This window comes from Lissotriton vulgaris, chromosome 1_2 (assembly GCF_964263255.1).
Source record: "Lissotriton vulgaris chromosome 1_2, aLisVul1.2, whole genome shotgun sequence".
Lineage (NCBI taxonomy): Eukaryota > Metazoa > Chordata > Amphibia > Caudata > Salamandridae > Lissotriton > Lissotriton vulgaris.
In genome coordinates this window covers 200,164,148-200,187,874 of record NC_141686.1, presented here as the reverse complement: position 1 = coordinate 200,187,874, position 23,727 = coordinate 200,164,148, and the positions used below count along the sequence as shown (strand labels likewise).

At 42.2% G+C, this 23,727-nt stretch overlaps 1 protein-coding gene across 1 annotated transcript in view; it reads right to left on the bottom strand.

The window, feature by feature from the left end:
- Positions 1 to 23,102, bottom strand: part of LOC147734925 (acyl-coenzyme A amino acid N-acyltransferase 2-like) — a 46,187-nt gene extending 23,085 nt beyond the window's left edge. The window contains exons 1-2 of the mRNA XM_086953107.1: positions 23,023 to 23,102; positions 4,782 to 5,300 (exon numbers count right to left, since the gene is read on the bottom strand). Coding sequence (XP_086809233.1) covers positions 4,782 to 5,244 — 463 coding nt within the window. The 5' untranslated portion in view covers positions 5,245 to 5,300; positions 23,023 to 23,102. The remainder of the gene's footprint in view (positions 1 to 4,781; positions 5,301 to 23,022) is intronic.
- Positions 23,103 to 23,727: the final 625 nt, after the last annotated feature.

The window sequence follows — 23,727 nt, the reverse complement described above, 5'->3', positions numbered from 1 at the left end:
AAAACGTACGCTTACCCAGGGGAGGCGTAAGGGAGGCCCAACAAGGAGAAATATCTTTATTTCTCCTCGTCTTTCTACTTTCTATGTGGGCTGCATTCTGCAGCCCACATAGAAAGAGAAAACGCCTCTTATGATTCTTTTTGTGCAGGCGCAGGGGAAAAAACAGCAATGCACCATATCTAATAGATACAGAGCATTCTTGCCCTTCCCTTTTGCTGTAGGGCAGCAGTTTAAAAGTGTGTATATAAATGTTATGGTCAAGTACACTGCTGTAGAAGTGCATGTACTGGTGTAAACATCATGTCACTGTTCTCATGTGATAATCATCATTGAACACTGGGTGTCCGGTAGGAGGATGATATTGGGAATTTGGGATAGCAATGCCACACACAGCTATAAAACATATTTTGTTAATCTAGAGTTAACAGTTGTCTGCCAAACAATCGCACAAATGTAGGGTATCATGAACACCTAGGCTATCTTTGAGAGTTTCTCATAATCTCAGATGGGCCCTGTAGCTGAAGTTGCCAGGTAACTAGGGATTATGCGAAATGTGGAAAGACCTCATGGGAGTGTACTCTCCCCCTGAGGACTCTGGCTATTCAAAGCAGTTGAAATCTCCTGGTGAAAATAAAACCATAAATGAGGACTCCTCGGAACCCCACAAACTCATTTGCATAGTGCTTCAACATTCATAGCTCAGATCCACCCTCTTCAAAGCATACATGATCTCTCTGTCCAACACCATCTGCAAAAACATCAACATCCTCTCCTTCACATATGATACAAAACTCATACTCTCCCTCTTGGACAAGACCCCCAACTCAAGAGATAAGTTCACCATCTGCATGACCAAAGTTGCTAACTGGATGAAAGTCAACTTTCTCAAGCTCAACTCAGACAAGACAAAAGTGGTAATCTTCTGAAGAACACCCCAACATAGGACTCCAAATGGTGTTGGTGTGGGTCGGTCAAGCTGAAACACATACCCACACCCAGAGCCCATGCCAGGAACCTTGAAATAATCATCAACAGCAAACTGGATATGAACGCACAAGTGAACACCGTCACTGCATACTGCTTCTACACCCTCAAGATGCTGAAGAAGGGCTCATAAGCAACACTAGAAAAACTTACTCATACTGCAGTCAACAGCAAATTGGACTATGGGAACACCCTATACGCTGAGATCACCAAGCAATTCAGTAGAAGACTACAAACCATCATGTACTCGACAGCCAGAAGTCATATCACACCACACCTTAGGCAGCTACAATGGCTCCAGACAACAAACACGCTCAATTCAAAATCTTCACACAGAAATTCAAGGCACTACAGAACTTAGGACACACCTACCTGAACAGTGGCATCTCCTTCCATCAGCCACCCAAACACCTCCACTCCACGGGACTCCGACTCGCATAGACCCCATGCATACCTAGAACCAGATCAGGTTGGGCTTTCTCTTACATCACTCCTTGAGAGTGGAATGACCTCCCACTCCACATCAGAGCCTCCTCCTCTCTTATTGAATTTCGAATAAAGCTGAAGACCTGGTTTTTTAATTAACCAACCTACCGGAGGTTGGGCTAAGCACACACACCTGCTCAGCATCAGGATAACTTTGTAGGAGAAAGTGCGCTTTATAGATACACCTAACAAACCATAACATGTGGTAAATTCATATGCAAGGTACTCCCCTTTTATAAGTGCAATCTCAGGGTCCAACTCATAATGCTGCAGTTTTTATAGCCCTTGGATTTACCATACAGGCCCTTCTGACTCGCTCACTTTGAAGAAATACAAAATATGCTACTGAGGTGTATTTCACTTTCTCCCCTCATTGCACGAAGAGGGGCAACACTTGTTATGTGTTTCCCTTTTCATCATCTGTTCTTGCATGAGTTTCGCTCAAGAGTGTCCTGCCATCAATCATTGGGCTGGTGTCTGACAGTGAGAAACCTACACACCAGGTAAGCAGGGCGCATCCTGAGTGTGCGGGCAGAGGGAGCTCATACAGTTATAGTGGATGAGATGGCCAGAGCTCAGTAGCATCTCAGAGAAGTAAAGAAGATGAAAAGGGACTCAGTGACATTTCATACATGGGCATTAGAAAAGCGGGAAACAGATAACGTTTTATTAAATGAGGATAAGCAAATCTCGTCCTTTTCAGACAGGTACAGGTAAAAGGTAAGAGCTCAGAACACTTCATACAGAGAAGCAAAGTAGCATTTCATACAGGGATTCGAAAATAAGTGAACTTAGTAATATTTCTAAAGGTGCAGCGGATGGGATAAAGCTTCCTATATTTTATCCATTTAATGGTATGGGGAGCTCATAATGGAATCTCACACAGGTACAGAGGGTGAAAAAGAGCTCAGTGGCACATCTATTGCATGTACAGAGTAGGGGGAGCTAAGAAAACATGGTATACAGGTACAGAGGGTCACGTAGAGCTCAGTGGCTTATTAAATGTGTGTACAAAGGATTGGGAGCTCCGTTAGCATCTGCTGTGCCTCCACTTTCTCGCACTGACATGCACATATCATTGTAAAATGTGAGAAGCTTTCCTTCATGCATATTTTCTCTCCTGTAATCTTCCATTTCAGAAAATGAGAGAAATAGAGTTAATTTTCTTGGTGACGTTTTTCTAGTATTTTATAAAATGTATTACACCGTAGAAGGAAACCATACCAGGATGTACTAGTACAATTACAACTCAAACAGCCTGATTCATCAAGCATAATTGCGCTCGCAAAGGGCCAGATTCTGAGAATCTGGCCCTTTGCAAGTGCAATTTTTGCTTTTGGGATTCATCATCCCAAAAGCAAAAGTCTCTATTTAAGAACTCGCAAATTTGCGAGGAATAGCATTTAAGGAATCTCTATTAGAGATTCCTTAAATGCTATTCTTGAAACATTTAAAAATTGCGATTTCGCAATTTTGGGCCACTATTTACCGCGAGGTCAAACCTCGTGGTAAATAGCGAAAACTTAGAAAAATGCTTTTAAAAGCATTTTTCTAAGTTGCATGTTACACACACACATGTCCTTCGGACATGTGTGTGTGTGTAACATCTGTGTAATTTAACATTTCAGGGGTGTTACAGGGTGTCATTTGGACACCCCTGCACCCTTGAAATCGCAATCTCATTTGCGATTAGCTAATTGCTAATCGCAAATAAGGAATGACTCCCCATGCATTCCTATGGGCCTTTAGGCCCATAGGAATGAATGGGGAATTATTCCTTATTTGCGATTAGCAATTAGCTAATCGCAAATAAGGAATCAGTAGGACTCGCAAAAAATATTGCGAATCCTACATGAATCCCGTTTTGCGAGTCTGGAATAGCGATTCCTTATGATTCGCTATTTCAGGCTCGCAAAACTTTACATTGATGAATCTGGCCGAAAGTCTTTTGTTCGGGCGTGTTTAGTGGCCTGTTTATATCATGAGTCTCTTATTGTTTGGTGTTGCAAAGTTATTCCTTCATGATCTAATGATTAATTATGCACACAAAGCAGGTATTCCTAAATGTTTCTTATTTTATGTGTCATATCTTTACTAATGATGATTTGTTGTTAGTTCTATGATCTCATTTCACACAATGTCTAGAGTGTGATTTTCACGGTCGGAAAACCTATAAAATATGCCCTTTCTGGGATGTATGCCAGACTTTTCTTGACTTTCAGATTGAGCAATCTCTGTGTCAGACTGTTTATTGACTCTATACTTCGACTTTTTCTTTACCTTAGAATTGAATTGCCTATTTATGTGATTGGCAGTAAACCTTATGTTGATGCTTTCGCATTTGTATTTTTGATGGATTATTGATAATAAATGTAACAAACAATTTTTGCCTTCTTTAACGACTCTTAACCACATCCCTGCGGCGGCTATTCCGCCGCAGCGCTAAACGGGCGGGGCGGGCGCACGGCAGCCGCATGCTGGTGACAGAACCGCTCCGTCACCAGCCGCGGTTGCGCTGTGCTCGTGACGGAGCGGTTCCATCATGGCCCCGCCCGCCTAATAGAACGCGCCGCACAGGTGCGAAATCATCGCCGCGCAGGCGCGGCGGCCGGGCCATGACGGAACACCTCCGTCATCAGCACAGCGCACCCGCAGCAGATGACGGAGAGGCTCCGTCATCAGCATCGAACCGGTTAATTATTAATAAACCTTGATAATTTTGTCTTTGGATTTTGCCCTGTGTAAGTTTTCTTTAATGGCAAAGGCCCACTGTCCTGTGGGACTCACAAGGCCTCAATCCTGTGACTCAACCTATTGAACCATTTAGTTAAAACATTGAGAACATCTAATGCATGTACAGAGGATGGGAAGCTCAGTAAAGCATGTCATGCAGGTACAGAGTGTGAGGTAGAGCTCTGTGGGACAACTAATGAGTGTAAAGAAGACGTTGAGCTCATTTCGACATGTCATACAAGTACAGAGTGTGAGATAGAGCTCTGTGCGAAAACTATTGAATGTAAGAGGTTGTTGAGATCAGTAAGGCATGTCTATACAGGCACAGAGGATGAGATGGGGCTCTGTAACAATTAACTTCTATTACACTTCTCTTTTCTATGCCAAAAAACTCCAATCCTGTGAAACAGCAGTCAAAAGGAGATGCCCTAGGTGTAGACCAAAGAATTCCACATGTATGTACACTTAAACATCATATGTACTCATATCACTGTTTCCAATGTTTTCGCCAACAGTGGGCGACACAAGTACTCGTACCTAAAAATAGGAATACATATATTATAACAATTTGTGTTCACCTGGTGGAAGGAAAAGGGCGCCACGGACTCTGCCGTCCTTGATAGGTATTCTCTGTACCCCTGGAGTAGCATACCACCTCTCTACTGTCTGGCTGGCCATGGGCTGAACTTCATGACTCGGCAGTGTTTGGAAGGAGTCGTAAAGATCCAGTGTGATACGGAAAGGACTGCCCATGACGTCTCGCTTCACAAGCTGGCGGTAAGGCTTCTCTGGTTTGAGGAACCAAATGAGACCCATGGGCACCACGCCCCTGTAATACCCTCCTGTGGCACTGGCTTGCTCCAGATCCAGCTCCCCCTCCTCATCCGCCCTGTAGAATGCCTTGGAGCGGAACGCGACTCCCTTCTCATCAGTCAGCGATGCCTGGAGGGTCACTAGCTGGCGGGACGAGAGGCCGGAAACACGTATTCGGAGATGCTCATCAGCTAGGGAGACCTCTGGTGTCACAATGAGACGCGACATGGCCAACGATCAGTTCTCTGTCAATCTCTCAATGGCTGGATCTTCAAAGGTGGGATCTGCAGTGGTTAAAAGAAGTCTGATTAGGATTGAGCAGAAGTGACGGGCAGGGCACAATCAGAATATGAGGAGTGTTGTGAATGGTGTAAAGAATGTGAGGTCAAAAAGTATACGGCTACCTTTATGGTGATGCTGTTACTCACAGGGCTTCATTACAAACTGCTTTGTAATTCCAATGGAGGCAGTAACAGGAGTCATGAACCCATCAGAATTAGAAATCCGTGGCAGATTTGTGGATCAGGTGTCGTTCACCTGGGGGCTCAAATTACAGAAAGTATATGTAACATCAAGTAACTATGCCTCCAGTGTTACTAAAGGGGTGGCAAGAGGGAGCAGAGGAGGTGTAAATCAAACCATATTAGAACATTGGAATGTTGGGAGCTCCATTGAAAACAATGGAGTGCTCTGGGCTTATAATGGCTGGTATAAGCCTGCAGCTCCAACAATCCAATGTTTCTTTGTTCACAGCTCTGTCTGTGAACAAAGGCTTCAGGGAACCTGAGGGGATTCCAGTCCCCTCACGCTTCCAAAAGGCTTTGTTTTTTTTGTTAGAACATTCTGTCCTCTAGTGACAGAATGTTCTAATAGCCTTATAGCCCTTCGTAGATGGGCTATACCGCTATTAAAGTCCCTCTCCCTTGTTAAAAAACCCTTGCCTTCGGCTCGGGCCTTTAATGCTGGAAAGGGCCTTTAATAGCCGGTATATCCCTCTACGGCGGGCTATAAGGCTATATTGTGTCTAAATGAGATCCTAATTCTGTAGCTTTTTTTCTTATTATCTTATTAGTAGCAGAATCAAAAACTGCTTGGATAGCTATTATGATACAGAGGCCTGCATGACAGTGCCACGTAGGCAGGTATACACCCCCAGACCAGCACATCTGGAATTACCTGGAAGTAATTAAGGAGGCAAACAGTGACTGATGTCTTGGTGTGAGGGTTTCGGTAATTGTGTTAGGGTGTTGATAATGGTGTGAGGGTGTTGAAAAGTCTTATTACAAGTACCCCAAATTGGATATTGATATTTTCTGCTTTTAGCTTTTAATAAAATCTACAACTCTGGGGTTTAGAATTTACAGTGTGCACCAAAAAGAAATCTTTTACAAGTTTACCCGTGTAAAATCGCAAATAACATGGATTTCTGTACTTTCCATACCAAAGTCACATATGCCAATGTTGAAGAAGCATTTTTGCTCTGTTAAATTTCAGATAAGATCAGTTGAATTTACCTGGAAAAATTAAGGACATGCGGTAATTACCACAAAACATATAAGTGTAATCCCTGTGGAAATGGAAGTTTGCGTACGCAGTTGGAAAATTTTGGAACATTCCTTATCAGAGTCGAAGAGAGAAACCAAGTTACCATGAAGATAACTTTATCCTAGTGCTAAGTCCTGGCTGTTCTCCAGTCTCACAATGAGGGTAAATTCACAGTAGAGCCCAAGTCAAGTGGCATGCCTGAATTCCCACGTATCCAAGTGTAGAAAAGGGTGTTGTGAGTGTATTGACCATCACAACCTTGGATCTCAGCACTGTTAGGAAAGCCCTCAGCATCCAGATTTCCATAATTTCTAACAGGTTTGTGTGCAGGGATGCATCTGATTGGTACACAATGTGCCTCCTACCCTTACTCTGAAGAGTTGGTGGTGGCTAGCTAGGTTAGGATGAAGAGGCATGCCACCAAGGGGCTAGAAGCATGTGACCCTCATCGCATGGTTGGTATGGGAGTGGTATGACATAGTCTCACAGCTTGTTCCAATGCTCCGCCAGATCAAGTGGTGAGAAACACAAGTAACACAGGCCTAAAGGTGCCCACCCGTGTTGTTGCTAACACACATAGGGGCATATTAACAAGGGCTTTATAAAAATATCGCCCTATCAACAACAGGGTGCTAACATGCAAAATCGCATGTTAGCACACTTTTTCACTACGCTTCCCTTTGCATCTCTAATGAAATGCAAAGTGGGCGTTCCAAAGCCAAATAATAGGAGAAATGTCGCTTGGAATTATCAAGCTTCACGCTAACCCTGTTAGAGACAAAAAAAGTAGCGCTAACCATGGTTAACGCTGCTTTTTACGTCTGCTAATTTTCAGACTTAGCCATGTAATCCAATAGGAGGTGGATTACATTGCTAAGTCCGCCATGGGCTATCAACAAGGATATCCCTATCCTTGTAGTTTTATCGCTGCATTACCAGCGATAACCTCCCAAAAATGCCACTATCGCTGGATTTTTTATCGCCTAGGCGGTTAGCTTTGTTAATAACGCGATAACCAGGCGATATTATCCAGCGATAGCTGGCGTTAAAAAAATTAATGCTAAGCGCCCTTAGCGTTAATTTTCCCTGTTCCTTGTTAATATGCCCCAGAGCTCCTAGTATAGAGAGAGCAGAAGCTTTAGTTCAGAGAGAGAGGTGTGTGCGTGTGTGTCTGTGTGTGTGTGTGTGTGTGTGTTGTGCTCTACTAACCAAGGACATGGCTTAGAAGGGGTTGAGGATTGTGTAGCATCTTCAGTTTGAAGTCTCAAGGGCAGCAGTGATAATTGATGACTTTTACACAGGGGAGGCTGGTGAGCTGTGAAAGGGGTGAGGCGTAAATATCTTCTTTAAATTTCCACAAGGAAGTGGCTGAAGCAAACAAATCTGACTTTAAATATGGGTTCATGGGGGTTTGTGCCTCTCGTGAACATGTTGAACAAATCATGCAAAAATGCAGCATTTTACCGAACAATTTTCACAATACATTACCTAAAAATACAGAGGGTCTGAATGAGCAGTGATGAAATATTATTATTATGTCTGTGCCAAGATACCCGTAGGGTGATAGTAGCGCTATGTAAGAACACAATACAATGCAATACAATACAATACAATGTCTGTCATATGGCAGACAAGACTCACTCACCTGCCGTATGTTGGGCTCATTCGCCAACCCCTCCAAGTCCCCCAGAAAACTTTCATAAAAAATATGGCAAAACAGTGAATTTTCAGCATAATTTTGCCAATTATTTGCTAAAGGGCTAAATGCATTACAAACTGTGCCAAAGAAATCTGAGTATGCACTGCCACATGCCATCTTTTTCAAATAATGTTTCCTTCCTGTCTCTTTAAAGCATACTCTCAGCTATATGTTATCACTTGATTTCTACTTGGGAGAGGTAGGGTGGATGAATGAAACATTCTCAAATCTCACAATCACAGGTGGTAGGAAGCAGACGACAAGTCCTTCAGGCTTTTACTGTAACGCCACTGCCAAATTATTTAGAGCTCACAGGCATCAGACTCCTTACAGCAATCTTACATGCTCAAGCCTCAAATGTAAGGATAGTAACAATAATAGCATTGAAAGTTTAGCAATATACAGGAGCCTTCTGATATGTCATGGAATAACAGCTATAGCAGTCAGTGCCATCTGGTACGAAGGAACCACAATCATAACCTTTTTAAATGAAAAGCAGCAAGCCAGTTTCAGAAAATACTGCCATTTCACTATCAAAAGACAAGTTTTCATTTTGCACACGTAACTTTATTCCCACAAACAAAAGGTTATTTTCATGAAAAAGGGCCGTATTTGTGAGCCTCAAATGAATGGTGTCCTTTCAGCCTAGAGCTCCCAGGTAGTGCTGTCGGTCAGCATGACTCCACCTTTCATCATCTGACCCTGTTGGTCTGAGTTTGTGGTTCTAAGCACAGCAATGGCTCTTGGCAGAGCACAGACACCAGATTGGCAAACCGTGAGGCTCTTGCACCTGCAACTCACCCAGATGCATGCGGCATATAGCCGCCCTGCTGCGCACACCTAGCTGCTTAGGATGGCACAGCAAGAAAGGGGCGCTACAGACACACTGGGACATTATTTAAAGGAGGGTTGTGCTTGGGCCATCAGAGAATGGCGTGTGCCCCAGTCCTGCATGATTTACAGCCTTCCACCTCTCCTATATGTTCCCCACTTGTTCTGATGAGCTGTTTTTGTGTTGCCTTTGTGCTACTATTGAGATCTGTTAATTGTTATGTTGCACTGTGGTTGTACTGTTGTTTTGCTGGTGCGTTTTTATGTTTCTGTTGTAGGGTTGTCTTATTGTGTTGGGTTATTTTGTTATAAATGTGTTCTTTTCCGTTGTGCTGTATATTTTCTTTAAAAACTTCAACAAACGTGCTGTTAGCTGCATCACATTATACAAAACAACAAGGGCACCCATTCGAGTCAGCACCTCGGGGAACATATTTATAAAAACAACAATGGTCCCATGCACAATAGAAATAAGAGCACAGAATGAATATTGACACAATGGAAGCTATATTAAGTACTGACTTGTCCAGCCGGACAGTGGTCCAATTTTTACTTTAAACAACAAATGTTTTGAAGGGATACCTTCAACAAATCCATAGAGGAGGGCACAAGCCTGTACCCAAACATATACAATTTGGCATAGTGAGGAAAGTATCAGGTTGCTGATATCTCCGTGCACTCTCTAATTCAAGTTGAGAATTACAACTAGTTCGTGTTGCGCAGTCCTTGACGCACTGTGTCTGGCAGTGCCTTTAATAATGAAGATAATGTGTGATGTAGAAATCACTAAGGACGCGTCATTTAACATGAAACTCAAGGGGTTTCTTCACTCATTTAACATTGATTAGTTGTCGTACATTAAACCAATCTTCTCATGTTTGTTTTCATCTTCTATTTATTCATAGTTGAATCATTATCTTTGCTTTTAGTAGATCAAAATTCATTTCCAAACATAAGCCAATATATTGCATTACTTCATGCTTGCCCAATGCATTTCGGGTTAAGGGTTAACCCTTCATCAGGGGCGTTCACTTTTTCAATCTTCCACTCCCTTATGCCAATGCGTTTCGTCGTATGCCGTATGCCGGTGTGAACCCACGACTCCTCAGGCCTTAGTATATCTTTCACACGTCTTTTCTGAAGAGACTAGCCGATTCAGAAAAGACGTGTGAAAGATATACTAAGGCCTGAGGAGTCGTGGGTTCACACCGGCATACGGCATACGACGAAACGCATTGGCATAAGGGAGTGGAAGATTGAAAAAGTGAACGCCCCTGATGAAGGGTTAACCCTTAACCCGAAATGCATTGGGCAAGCATGAAGTAATGCAATATATTGGCTTATGTTTGGAAATGAATTTTGATCTACTAAAAGCAAAGATAATGATTCAACTATGAATAAATAGAAGATGAAAACAAACATGAGAAGATTGGTTTAATGTACGACAACTAATCAATGTTAAATGAGTGAAGAAACCCCTTGAGTTTCATGTTAAATGGCGCGTCCTTAGTGATTTCTACATCACACATTATCTTCATAGTGAGGAAAGTAGTCAGAGAATAGAACAAAGTTTTTAGGCAGAAGCTGTAGTTTTCTGGAAATATTACAGTAACAGAAATTCCTTTTAACACCATTACTAGCCTAACATAGCAGTTTGCACATTTCACAGTATATGGTGTTTTAAAAGTCGACGGCGTTTCGATCCCATTTAAAGAATCACAGGGATCATCATCAGGACAGAATTATGCCTAAATATTACAAGCCATGATAGCCTAAAGGGAAAAGAGAAATCAAAAAATCATACAAGGTACAGTATAGGAAAAGATTTAAGAGCCGTAATAGTGACTTGGTTACACCCACATAAAGTAGTGACAGGACTGTTGCCTTAAGTTTGTATAATTAGATTGCGCAATCGGTTGATTGCAAGGGCTTTCTGTGTCCTTCCACTTCTAGGAGTGGGTCACTGTCCTCACTGCCCTTACGTAGGTCACTTTGGCATACACCTTGTTCCCACTAAAAAAATCCCCTCCCCTTTCCTTAACCTACAAACACTATCTAACTGAAATGTGGACCCACCCCCACTGTACTCTGACGAATATATCGATAAGATCTGTGCCGGACGCTCTCTGTTCACGGACCAAGACGATATTACGGTCTCAGGGAGTCCCAACCTTCTAGATGACCTTGAAAAACAAAAAAAGAAATTTGTACGCCTTGAGCTTATGACCCTTATGCTAAATGAATACTTAAAATCCAAAACTATACCATTGGGGTTACAGGTATGTAATATCCCAGGGGTCTTCACGGATAACCCTAAATATATCACCGGTTTCATCCATATAGGAACTACATGCTCCAGACACTGGCTAGTTCTGGGCATAGAAACAGACGGTGAGGAACTTAAGAAACTAGCTGACATTATCAAAGATTTAGAGAAGCAGATCTCTGAAAACGACACCATTACTGCCGCTAAAAAACTACTCGAGAAAATTGAGAAAAATATACCTGAATTTCATTGCATAGAACAGAACAAGAAATCTGTAAAAGTTAAAAAAAGACATTAGATCTTTTATTCAGGAGAGGACATACCCCTATCTCCAAAAAGACTTTTACACTAACCGCAACTTCAACCAGAACCTATAAAACCGCAGACCCTGGGGTCAGTTCAACCGGAGGAATATGGTGGTTGGCTTTACTGACTCCTTTGCTGATTCCTCCGATAACTCTGACTCGTGTGAAGGCCCCAGTACTGCCAACCGTAACCCCAACCCACATTTTTTAGAGAGAGGACGAGGGGAAGCACCCAAAAGGGGCCGGGTAAAACAGCAAGCAAGATGGCACAACCCCCCAGGGGAGAGACAAACGAGGAGCAAGTTCTATCAGTGGTAATGGACACTGATCCCTCAGACATGACTATCCCTCTATTTTATCTATCAGAACACAATCTCTCATCACAGGAGATTTCCATCTTAAGTAAAGGACTCTCGTTTGTACCTACTGTCTACCCCGACTTCCTGAATCTCCAGTCTGAACTTATGGGGTTCTTCCGTAAGATAAGACTTCGTGCATTTTTTTACCTTAATCCCGCTCAACCTAGAGCTGGCCTTACCCCATTCCGACCTCCATCATCCTTCTCTCCCACGTCCGGTATGATACCCAAAGAGATCATAACTTTTGAAAAAGTCATTCTCAAGGAAACCACAACTCTGGCAAAAGCCCACACGTTCATTCCGTATAACATCACACTTGATGAGAAAATGGCCATTTCCTCACTACGTGATAGGAGTGACTTAATTATTAAGCCTGCTGATAAGGGGGGTGGCATTGTGCTGCAAAACATAGACAATTACAAAACCGAACTGTCACGACAGGTTTCCAACACAGACCACTACTGCAGACTTCATACCAAACCCACCAGAGAGCTACAAAGCCTAATAAAACATGTCACGACAGAGGCATTCGAAACCGGATTCCTCACTAAAAATGAACTGAATTTCTTAAACATTGACCACCCCAGAACCCTGGTTATTTATACCCTTCCAAAGATTCACAAGAGGCTGGAAAATCCCCCCCGGCCGTCCCACAGTCTCTGGTTGTGGTTCTGTGTTGGAACCCCTTGGACATTATGTAAACAACTTTCTGGAAGATTTTGTACCCAGCACAAACTGTTATGTTCGGGACAGCATGTATATGATAAATCTTATCGAGAACAACCCCTTTGACCCTGCTAGCGAAAATCTATGCACTCTAGATGTTGAATCGCTTTATACGAACATTCCCCAAAAAGACTCCCTAATTGTCATGGAGAGAATTTTGAATACCCGACCACGTCCCCACACTGTACCAACTCTGTTCATTATTCAATTGCTGGAAATTTGCCTGACCCGTAATTTCTTTATGTATGACAATGAATACTTCCAACAGGTGTAGGGCACTTCCATGGGTGCAATTTTTGCTCCCATCCTGGCTATTCTATACATGGACTGGCTTGAATGTGACATTATGCTACCATCAACCAACCCATTCCACCTAGGGGTGGTTGAATGGAAACGATATATAGACGACGTCTTTATGATCTGGGGCGGTCCAATTGAAGCCCTGCCACTATTCCAACATTGGTTGAACAACAACTGTAATGGTCTAACCTTCACCCTAACCCACAGCAAAACCAATATCCCTTTTTTAGATCTTTGTGTACAGCATAAGGATGGTTTGTTGTTTACTTCCTTGTTCCGTAAGCCAACGGAGAGAAATACGCTATTAAGCTATAACAGTTGTCACCCTCAAGCCCTAAAAGATAGCTTGCCCTTCTCCCAGTTTTTGAGGTTGAGACGTAATTGTTTCCTCAAGGTAGACTATTTCAGGGAGGCGAACACACTGGCTGAAAAACTTAGATTTAGGGGGTATCCACGTCGCATAGTAAAAAATGCCATGAAAAGGGCCTGGTACTGCCCATGTGAGACACTATTAGAACCAAAAGAGAAAAAGCCATCTGACAAACTGGTTTGTGTCACTACTTTTTCCCCGGTGTCCAACAAAATTCGAAAGAGTATCAGAAAGAATTGGCACATTCTTAACTCTGGGAATCTAGATCTAGATACTCCCATGTTTGCGTTCAAGAGAAGCAAAAACTTAAAAGATCACTTGGTGAGGGCTGCTCTCCCCCTCCCGAGATCGGCCAGCTCCACCCTTATTGACCTGTGGTCACTCCCTCCACTGAAAGGACATTCCAAATGTGGCTGCTGTGTAGTATGTGACTTTTGCATTGAAGGGAAAGAATTTGTCTTTGGTGAAATTAAAAAATGTATTGAGAACTTTCACTAACTGCATCAGTTGTAATTTGGTTTATGAAATTCTGTGCCCGTGTGACTTGATCTACGTGGGACAGACTAAACAAAAAATCAAATTAAGGATCTCGCAACATCGGAGCAGAATGTCGATTCTCCAATTAACATGTAGAGAGAATCTTGATTTCATTAAAGACATACGGAGGCTAACATTATGCTAATCCAAGTGGGAATGGAGTAATAGAGAGGTTCAATAGAGTTCTCAAGAGTGCTATACAATCTGTTGGTAAGGATGACAAGAAATGGGAGATTGAAATTTTTAAGAAAATTTGGATGTATAGAACAACCATTAATTCAATGACTGGTTATTCTCCTTTTGAAATCATGAGGGGAAGAGCTCCTAGAACTAAGGTGAATCCCTCATGGTTAGTGAAATCATCCTCCTCTAATGTGGATCTGAAGAAAGTCAAAGAGAACCTTACTCGTACCCATTGTTCAAATAAGAAGTACTTTGATGAGAAATTTGGCTCTAAAACCGATAATGCCCCTCTCGTGGAACATTTCAGTGATAAAGGACACACCGAGAATGATGTAAGATGGACTGTGATCAGCCAAGTGACCTTGCCCCCAAGAGGTGGTGACCTATCGAAACTACTAAACAAAGAGGAGCTTAAATGGATCTTGCGAACTGACAGCTTGAATTCAGGACTAAACCAGCAGGAGAGCTGGACCAATTTAACATAAACTATTGAAAGTTGGGTTAGCTATGTCTATTAATCAGTATACTTTGTAGGTTTTTAATCGCAACACAATTTTAACTCTCTACACTATTTCTAATCTTTTCATACTTTTTGACTGTTACTGCATGTTATCACTCACTTACCAGGACTGCTGGATCGCCCTACACTTATTTCCACCTTCACATGTGGCTCATATCCACCCATAGGGGGTCTAAGTATCTAGGTGCATGCAAACTCACACCCAATATGGCCGCCGCATTGTCCTACTTTTATTTTAATTACGGCATGTGACTCTCCCTTAGCCAACTGCATGCGTTGATATAGCTTGGTCTTCCAAGTCTGCCACTGCAACGACCAGGGAAGCTATTGCAGCCCATTGACAAGGTAAGCCTCCTGCACTTGTTCATCTGTACCGACAATCGGGTGTAGAGAGGCTCCAGCCTCTAATTCCTTGTTCTTTTATTTAGGCTCCTTCCCCCCCACGCGACCGAGCATACAGCTGGCGCGCCTTAAGTACTATCTCCTGAATATCGGGTAAGCCTGGTTTTATCTTCACTCTCGCACTACCACGCATGTCGCCTCACAGACTTCTCAACTCCTTGCCCTTTTTCCATTCAGGAGACTGATCTACGTTTACCCGGCAATACAAGGAACCTATTACCTAGATCGTTCCATTCCTTGGGTAAGAAATCTATTGTTCTCACTCCATATTTCGGTAAAATGAGCGATAACCGCACTTCCTAACGACCCGGTTTCGTTATCTTTAGATCCTATAACACGCTGTTCTCTACCTGGCCGGCACCCACTGTGGTCAGGCTGATCCCCGTGGTAAGCACCTGTTATCTGCGGCATGCTCACTTCGTTTTCACTGGTATCGGTCATCTCACCCTTAGTCTCACGACCATTTCGCCATTTATTGTCATCTGTAGATCCTCACCCTTGGCACTTTCGTCAGTAAAGTTACAACTTTGCTCACCACTAGTGTAGTGGATACCACCACAATCCTTATCTACTCACTATACATTAGTTTCTTGAGCATTACTTGACGTAATACAGATTGCAGCATGTACTTCTGTCTCTTATAACTAAGGGCACAGCCCCTCTGACCCTTTATGCCTGATTCTCTAAGCACTGGTCCTTAAGGCAACAGTCCTGTCACTACTTTATGTGGGTGTAACCAAGTCACTATTACGTCTCTTAAATCTTTTCCTATACTGTACCTTGTATGATTTTTCGATTTCTCTTTTCCCTTTAGGCTATCATGGCTTGTAATATTTAGGCATAATTCTGTCCTGATGATGATCCCTGTGATTCTTTAAATGAGATCGAAACAGCATCGACTTTTAAAACACCATATACTGTGAAATGTGCAAACTGCTATGTTAGGCTAGTAATGGTGTTAAAAGGAATTTCTGTTACTGTAATATTTCCAGAAAACTACAGCTTCTGCCTAAAAACTTTGTTCTATTCTCTGACTACTTTCCTCACTATGCCAATTTGTATATGTTTGGGTTCAGGCTTGTGCCCTCCTCTGTGGAATTGTTGAAGGTATCCCTTCAAAACATTCGTTGTTTAAAGTAAAAATTGGACCTTTGTCCGGCTGGACAAGTCAGTACTTAATATAGCTTCCATTGTGTCTATATTTATTCTGTGCTCTTATTTCTATTGTGCATGGGACCATTGTTGTTTTTATAAAAAAGTTAGCTGCATCACATCCCATTAAAGGAGCAGATGATAAACAACATTTTACAAACACCAGAATTGGAAACACCGCTGTAGCTCGCCCATAAAATGTTCAAACCATCTCACAGATCATGCCTTAAAATCAGGGCCACTGGAATTATGCGGCAGGGGAGGGCCAAATTATGCAGCAGGGTTCAGTAAATTATGCAGCAGGAAAGGGCAAATTATGCGGCACAAATAACCACATTTTGTAATAGTATTACTTCTTTATTTCATCAATGTTCAACGTGATAACTCTCTCTGGGCATTGGCTGCACCTCATTAGTACCAGTTTAACATCCAAATATAGCAATAAGCAACAGAAAGGTGTGCAGTCTAGCTTTGCAAAGAGCCTTGCACTGAGGGGCAACACGTGTCATCGCATTTTAAGTAACTCGTGAACCGTTTGAGCTAGAAACAAAACATTTTTTTGTTATAAAATGCACATTCTGCAGCAGAGTATGGATTATAAGTCAAATGCAGCAATTCTATAACCATGCGAAAATCGCTGCGGCCACAAAATCGATAATTCCAGTGGCCTGCTTTGGAGACATCTCCCACACTGACTTTCAGCCTTCATCCCAAAAGGGAAGCCTTCCCTCACAAGGGTGCTGGATTGCTAACTAGAGTTTAAACAGACATGGACAAAGATACCAGGTCTGTCTTTAACGAATTGTCATTCACTGGTCAGGTGTGGATGGGTGAGTGGGTGAATAAGAATGGGTGGGTACATGTCTGCATGAGTGAGTGCATGGATGAGCATGGGGTGAGTGGCTAAATGCAAGGATGAAGAATGGATGAGTGATTAACTGCATGGATGAGTGGATGGATGAATGGTTGAGCGAGTTTATTGTTGGATGAATTAGGGAGTGCATAAATGGATGAAACAGTGAGCGCCCCAGTGAATGGATGAGTTTGTGGATTAACTAATAAGTAAATGCGTGACAGCTAGTGTTCTTGTTTGCTGCCACAGCCCATAATGTGATTTGCACCGTCACTTAATAACACTTAATGCATATTCAGATTTGCAGCATCAATCAAGAGTGATTCGTAACTGTTCAGATTTTCCCAGTAATCATTAATGACTGCCCAGATATGCACCAACACTCATTAATCATAAATGAATGTTCAGTTTGCACCTTTAGTCACACTTCCTGGTGCATGTATATATTTGCACCATCACTCAATAAGCCCTGGTTCATGTTCAGATTTGCACCATCATTCACTAATCATTAGTGACTACTCAGATATGCACCAACACTCATTAATCATAAATTAATGTTCAATTTGCACCTTTAGTCACACTTCCTCAGTGCATGTCTATATTTGCACCATCACTCAATAAGCCCTGATGCATGTTCAAATTTGCTCCAGCATTCACTAATCATTAGTGACTGCCAAGATATGCACCGACACTCATTAATCATAAATGAATGTTCAGTTTGCACCTTTAGTCACACTTTCTCAGTGCATGTATATATTTGCACTATCCCTCAATAAGCCCTGGTGCATGTTCAGATTTGCACCATCATTCACTAATCATTAGTGACTGCCCAGATATGCACCAACATTCATTAATCATAAATTAATGTTCAGTTTGCACCTTTAGTCACACTTCCTCAGTGCATGTATATATTTGCACCATCACTCAATAAGCCCTGATGCGTGTTCAGATTTGCACCATCATTCACTAATCATTAGTGACTGCCCAGATATGCACCAACACTCATTAATCATAAATTAATGTTCAGTTTGCACCTTTAGTCACACTTCCTCAGTGCACGTATATATTTGCAGCATCACTCAATAAGCCCTGATGCATGCTCAGATTTGCACCAGCATTCACTAAACATTAGTAACCGCCCAGATATGCACCAACACTCATTAATCATAAATGAATGTTCAGTTTGCACCTTTAGTCACACTTCCTCAGTGCATGTATATATTTGCACTATCACTCAATAAGCCCTGGTTCATGTTCAGATTTGCACCAGCATTCACTAATCATTAGTGACTGCCCAGATATGCACCAGCACTCATTAATCATAAATTAATGTTCAGTTTGAAACTTTAGTCACACTTCCTCAGTGCATGTATATATTTGCACCATCACTCAAAAAGCACAGGTGCACGTTCAGATTTGCAGCAGCATTCACTAATCATTAGTGACTGCCCAGATATGCACCAACACTCATTAATCATAAATGAATGTTCATTTTGCACCTTTAGTCACACTTCCTCGGTGCATGTATATATTTGCACCATCACTCAATAAGCCCTGGTGCATGTTCAGATTTGCACCATCATTCACTAATCATTAGTGACTACTCAGATATGCACCAACACTCATTAATCATAAATTAATGTTCAGTTTGCACCTTTAGTCACACTTCCTCAGTGCATGTATATATTTGCACCATCACTCAATAAGCCCTGATGCATGTTCAGATTTGCACCAGCATTCACTAATCATTAGTGACCGCCAAGATATGCACCAACACTCATTAATCATAAATTAATGTTCAGTTTGCACCTTTAGTCACACTTCCTCAGTGCATGTATATATTTGCACTATCACTCAATAAGCCCTGGTGCATGCTCAGATTTGCACCATAATTCACTAATCATTAGTGACTGCCCAGATATGCGCCAACACTCATTAATCATAAATTAATGTTCAGTTTGCACCTTTAGTCACACTTCCTCAGTGCATGTATATATTTGCACCATCACTCAATAAGCCCTGATGCGTGTTCACATTTGCACCATCCTTCACTAATCATTAGTGACTGCCCAGATATGCACCAACACTCATTAATCATAAATTAATGTTCAGTTTGCACCTTTAGTCACACTTCCTCAGTGCACGTATATATTTGCAGCATCACTCAATAAGCCCTGATGCATGTTCAGATTTGCACCAGCATTCACTAAACATTAGTAACCGCCCAGATATGCACCAACACTCATAAATCATAAATGAATGTTCAGTTTGCACCTTTAGTCACACTTCCTCAGTGCATGTATATATTTGCACTATCACTCAATAAGCCCTGGTGCATGTTCAGATTTGCACCATCATTCAATAATCATTAGTGACTGCCCAGATATGCACCAACACTCATTAATCATAAATTAATGTTCAGTTTGCACCTTTAGTCACACTTCCTCAGTGCACATATATATTTGCAGCATCACTCAATAGGCCCTGATGCATGTTCAGATTTGCACCAGCATTCACTAAACATTAGTAACCGCCCAGATATGCACCAACACTCATTAATCATAAATGAATGTTCAGTTTGAACCTTTAGTCACACTTCAACGGTGCATGTATATATTTGCAACATCACTCAATAAGCCCAGGTGCACGTTCAGATTTGCACCAGCATTCACTAATCATTAGTGACTGCCCAGATATGCACCAACACTCATTAATCATAAATGAATGTTCAGTTTGCACCTTTAGTCACACTTCCTCAGTGCATGTATATATTTGCACAATCACTCAATAAGCCCTGGTGCCTGTTCAGATTTGCACCAGCATTCACTAATCATTAGTGACTGCCCAGATATGCACCATCACTAATTAATCATAAATTAATGTTCAGTTTGCAACTTTAGTCACACTTCCTCAGTGCATGTATATATTTGCACCATCACTCAATTAGCCCTGGTGCATGTTCAGATTTGCACCATCATTCACTAATCATTAGTGACTGCCCAGATATGCACCATCACTAATTAATCATAAATTAATGTTCAGTTTGCACCTTTAGTCACACTTCCTCAGTGCACGTATATATTTGCAGCATCACTCAATAAGCCCTGATGCATGTTCAGATTTGCACCAGCATTCACTAAACATTAGTAACCGCCCAGATATGCACCAACACTCATTAATCATAAATGAATGTTCAGTTTGCACCTTTAGTCACACTTCCTCGGTGCATGTATATATTTGCAACATCACTCAATAAGCCCAGGTGCACGTTCAGATTTGCACCAGCATTCACTAATCATTAGTGACTGCCCAGATATGCACCAACACTCATTAATCATAAATGAATGTTCAGTTTGCACCTTTAGTCACACTTCCTCAGTGCATGTATATATTTGCACCATCACTCAATAAGCCCTGGTGCATGTTCAGATTTGCACCATCATTCACTAATCATTAGTGACTGCCCAGATATGCACCAACACTCATTAATCATAAATGAATGTTCAGTTTGCACCTTTAGTCACACTTCCTCAGTGCATGTATATATTTGCACCATCACTCAATAAGCCCTGGTGCCTGTTCAGATTTGCACCAGCATTCACTAATCATTAGTGACTGCCCAGATATGCACCATCACTAATTAATCATAAATTAATGTTCAGTTTGCAACTTTAGTCACACTTCCTCAGTGCATGTATATATTTGCACCATCACTCAATTAGCCCTGGTGCATGTTCAGATTTGCACCATCATTCACTAATCATTAGTGACTGCCCAGATATGCACCATCACTAATTAATCATAAATTAATGTTCAGTTTGCACCTTTAGTCACACTTCCTCAGTGCACGTATATATTTGCAGCATCACTCAATAAGCCCTGATGCATGTTCAGATTTGCACCAGCATTCACTAAACATTAGTAACCGCCCAGATATGCACCAACACTCATTAATCATAAATGAATGTTCAGTTTGCACCTTTAGTCACACTTCCTCGGTGCATGTATATATTTGCAACATCACTCAATAAGCCCAGGTGCACGTTCAGATTTGCACCAGCATTCACTAATCATTAGTGACTGCCCAGATATGCACCAACACTCATTAATCATAAATGAATGTTCAGTTTGCACCTTTAGTCACACTTCCTCAGTGCATGTATATATTTGCACCATCACTCAATAAGCCCTGGTGCATGTTCAGATTTGCACCATCATTCACTAATCATTAGTGACTGCCCAGATATGCACCAACACTCATTAATCATAAATGAATGTTCAGTTTGCACCTTTAGTCACACTTCCTCAGTGCATGTATATATTTGCACCATCACTCAATAAGCCCTGGTGCATGTTCAGATTTGCACCATCATTCACTAATCATTAGTGACTGCCCAGATATGCACCATCACTAATTAATCATAAATTAATGTTCAGTTTGCACCTTTAGTCACACTTCCTCAGTGCACGTATATATTTGCAGCATCACTCAATAAGCCCTGATGCATGTTCAGATTTGCACCAGCATTCACTAAACATTAGTAACCGCCCAGATATGCACCAACACTCATTAATCATAAATGAATGTTCAGTTTGCACCTTTAGTCACACTTCCTCGGTGCATGTATATATTTGCAACATCACTCAATAAGCCCAGGTGCACGTTCAGATTTGCACCAGCATTCACTAATCATTAGTGACTGCCCAGATATGCACCAACACTCATTAATCATAAATGAATGTTCAGTTTGCACCTTTAGTCACACTTCCTCAGTGCATGTATATATTTGCACCATCACTCAATAAGCCCTGGTGCATGTTCAGATTTGCACCATCATTCACTAATCATTAGTGACTGCCCAGATATGCACCAACACTCATTAATCATAAATGAATGTTCAGTTTGCACCTTTAGTCACACTTCCTCAGTGCATGTATATATTTGCACCATCACTCAATAAGCCCTGGTGCATGTTCAGATTTGCACCATCATTCACTAATCATTAGTGACTGCCCAGATATGCACCAACACTCATTAATCATAAATGAATGTTCAGTTTGCACCTTTAGTCACACTTCCTCAGTGTATGTATATATTTGCAGCATCACTCAATAAGCCCTGGTGCATGTTCAGATTTGCACCAGCATTCACTAATCATTAGTGACCGCCGAGATATGCACCAACATTCATTAATCATAAATGAATGTTCAGTTTGCACCTTTAGTCACACTTCCTCGGTGCATGTATATATTTGCACCATCACTCAATAAGCCCTGGTGCATGTTCAGATTTGCACCAGCATTCACTAATCATTAGTGACTGCCCAGATATGCACCAACACTCATTAATCATAAATGAATGTTCATTTTGCACCTTTAGTCACACTTCCTCGGTGCATGTCTATATTAGCACCATCACTCAATAAGCCCTGGTGCGTGTTCAGATTTGCCACGTCACCCAGTAATACTTCTTGCCTGCTCAGATGTCAGCATCACTCATCAACACCCAAAGCATGTCCCGCTTTGCCTCTCCACTCTGTAACCTCAGTACCCCACCTAGCTCGGTAAAGCTTAATGTGTCTTCAGATTATCACCACCATTTATTAACCCTCAATGCATCCTCAGAGATTCCCCATCACCCAGTATCTTTAGAACATGCTCACTATGGGTTCATCCGAACTTTGAAACACAGATTTACCGAGTTGTGTTATTTCAAAGTTCTGAAGAAGTAATATGTAAGTCGCCTGCACTTGAGTTTGGCTGGAGAGTTTTTAGGCAATATTTGTAGTAAATGCTACAAGAAATCACACAATAAACTTAAAACCTCCTACATGACTTAAACACAAGTGACACCGAGTTGAGATTCTATAACCGGGTAAGGGGTCTTTCTTAAGTATGGTACAACACCATAGTTTCCATATCTGTAACCGCCCTCCACCATGTCCAAAATCCTTTTACCTTTTTCCCTCTGTTCCAGGTGGCCTTGGAAAGTCCGTGCGCTCTTCACAAATCCCTCTCTCTTAGCCGAGGTGAGTTCTGCTTTCTATGCTGAGTATGTCGGCCTTTGGCCAGGCCCTGTCAATAATTTACCGGTGGCCTCTATAAAGGTCTATCCTCCACATGCCAACACTTTCAAGGTATCAGACAAGGTCCGTCGTTCACTCACACAATAACTCCCTGTCAGTGGAGCAGGCAGCACACCTGTTCTCAAACGTCCCCTTCGGAGCAGGTCGGGCCTTCTCTTTACGCACAGCGCGCGCCCTTCGCCCTGTGCTCAAGGTCTGTCTCCCTGTTAGAGCTGATCACGCCACTTTTTACACACACTGACTGCTCTCTGCCCTATAATCAAGGGCACCTTATCAGAGCATCTCTTTACATGCAGGTTTGCAGCCTTCACCCTCGCCTCAAGGTCCTCCTACCAGAGCAGGTCAGGGCGTCTCTTTAAGCAGTGTGCGCCGCCTTCATCCTCGCCTCAAGCCCCCCACCCCATCATACCTGGTCATGGCGTCTATTTGCGCACAGTGCGCGGCCTTCACCGTGACCCCAATGTCCCCCTTTCAGAGCTGGTCACGGCGGTGTCTATACGCACAGTGCGTGACCTTCACCCTGGCCTCAAGGCCCCCATCATAGCTGGTCATGGCGTCTCTTTACGCACAGTGCGCG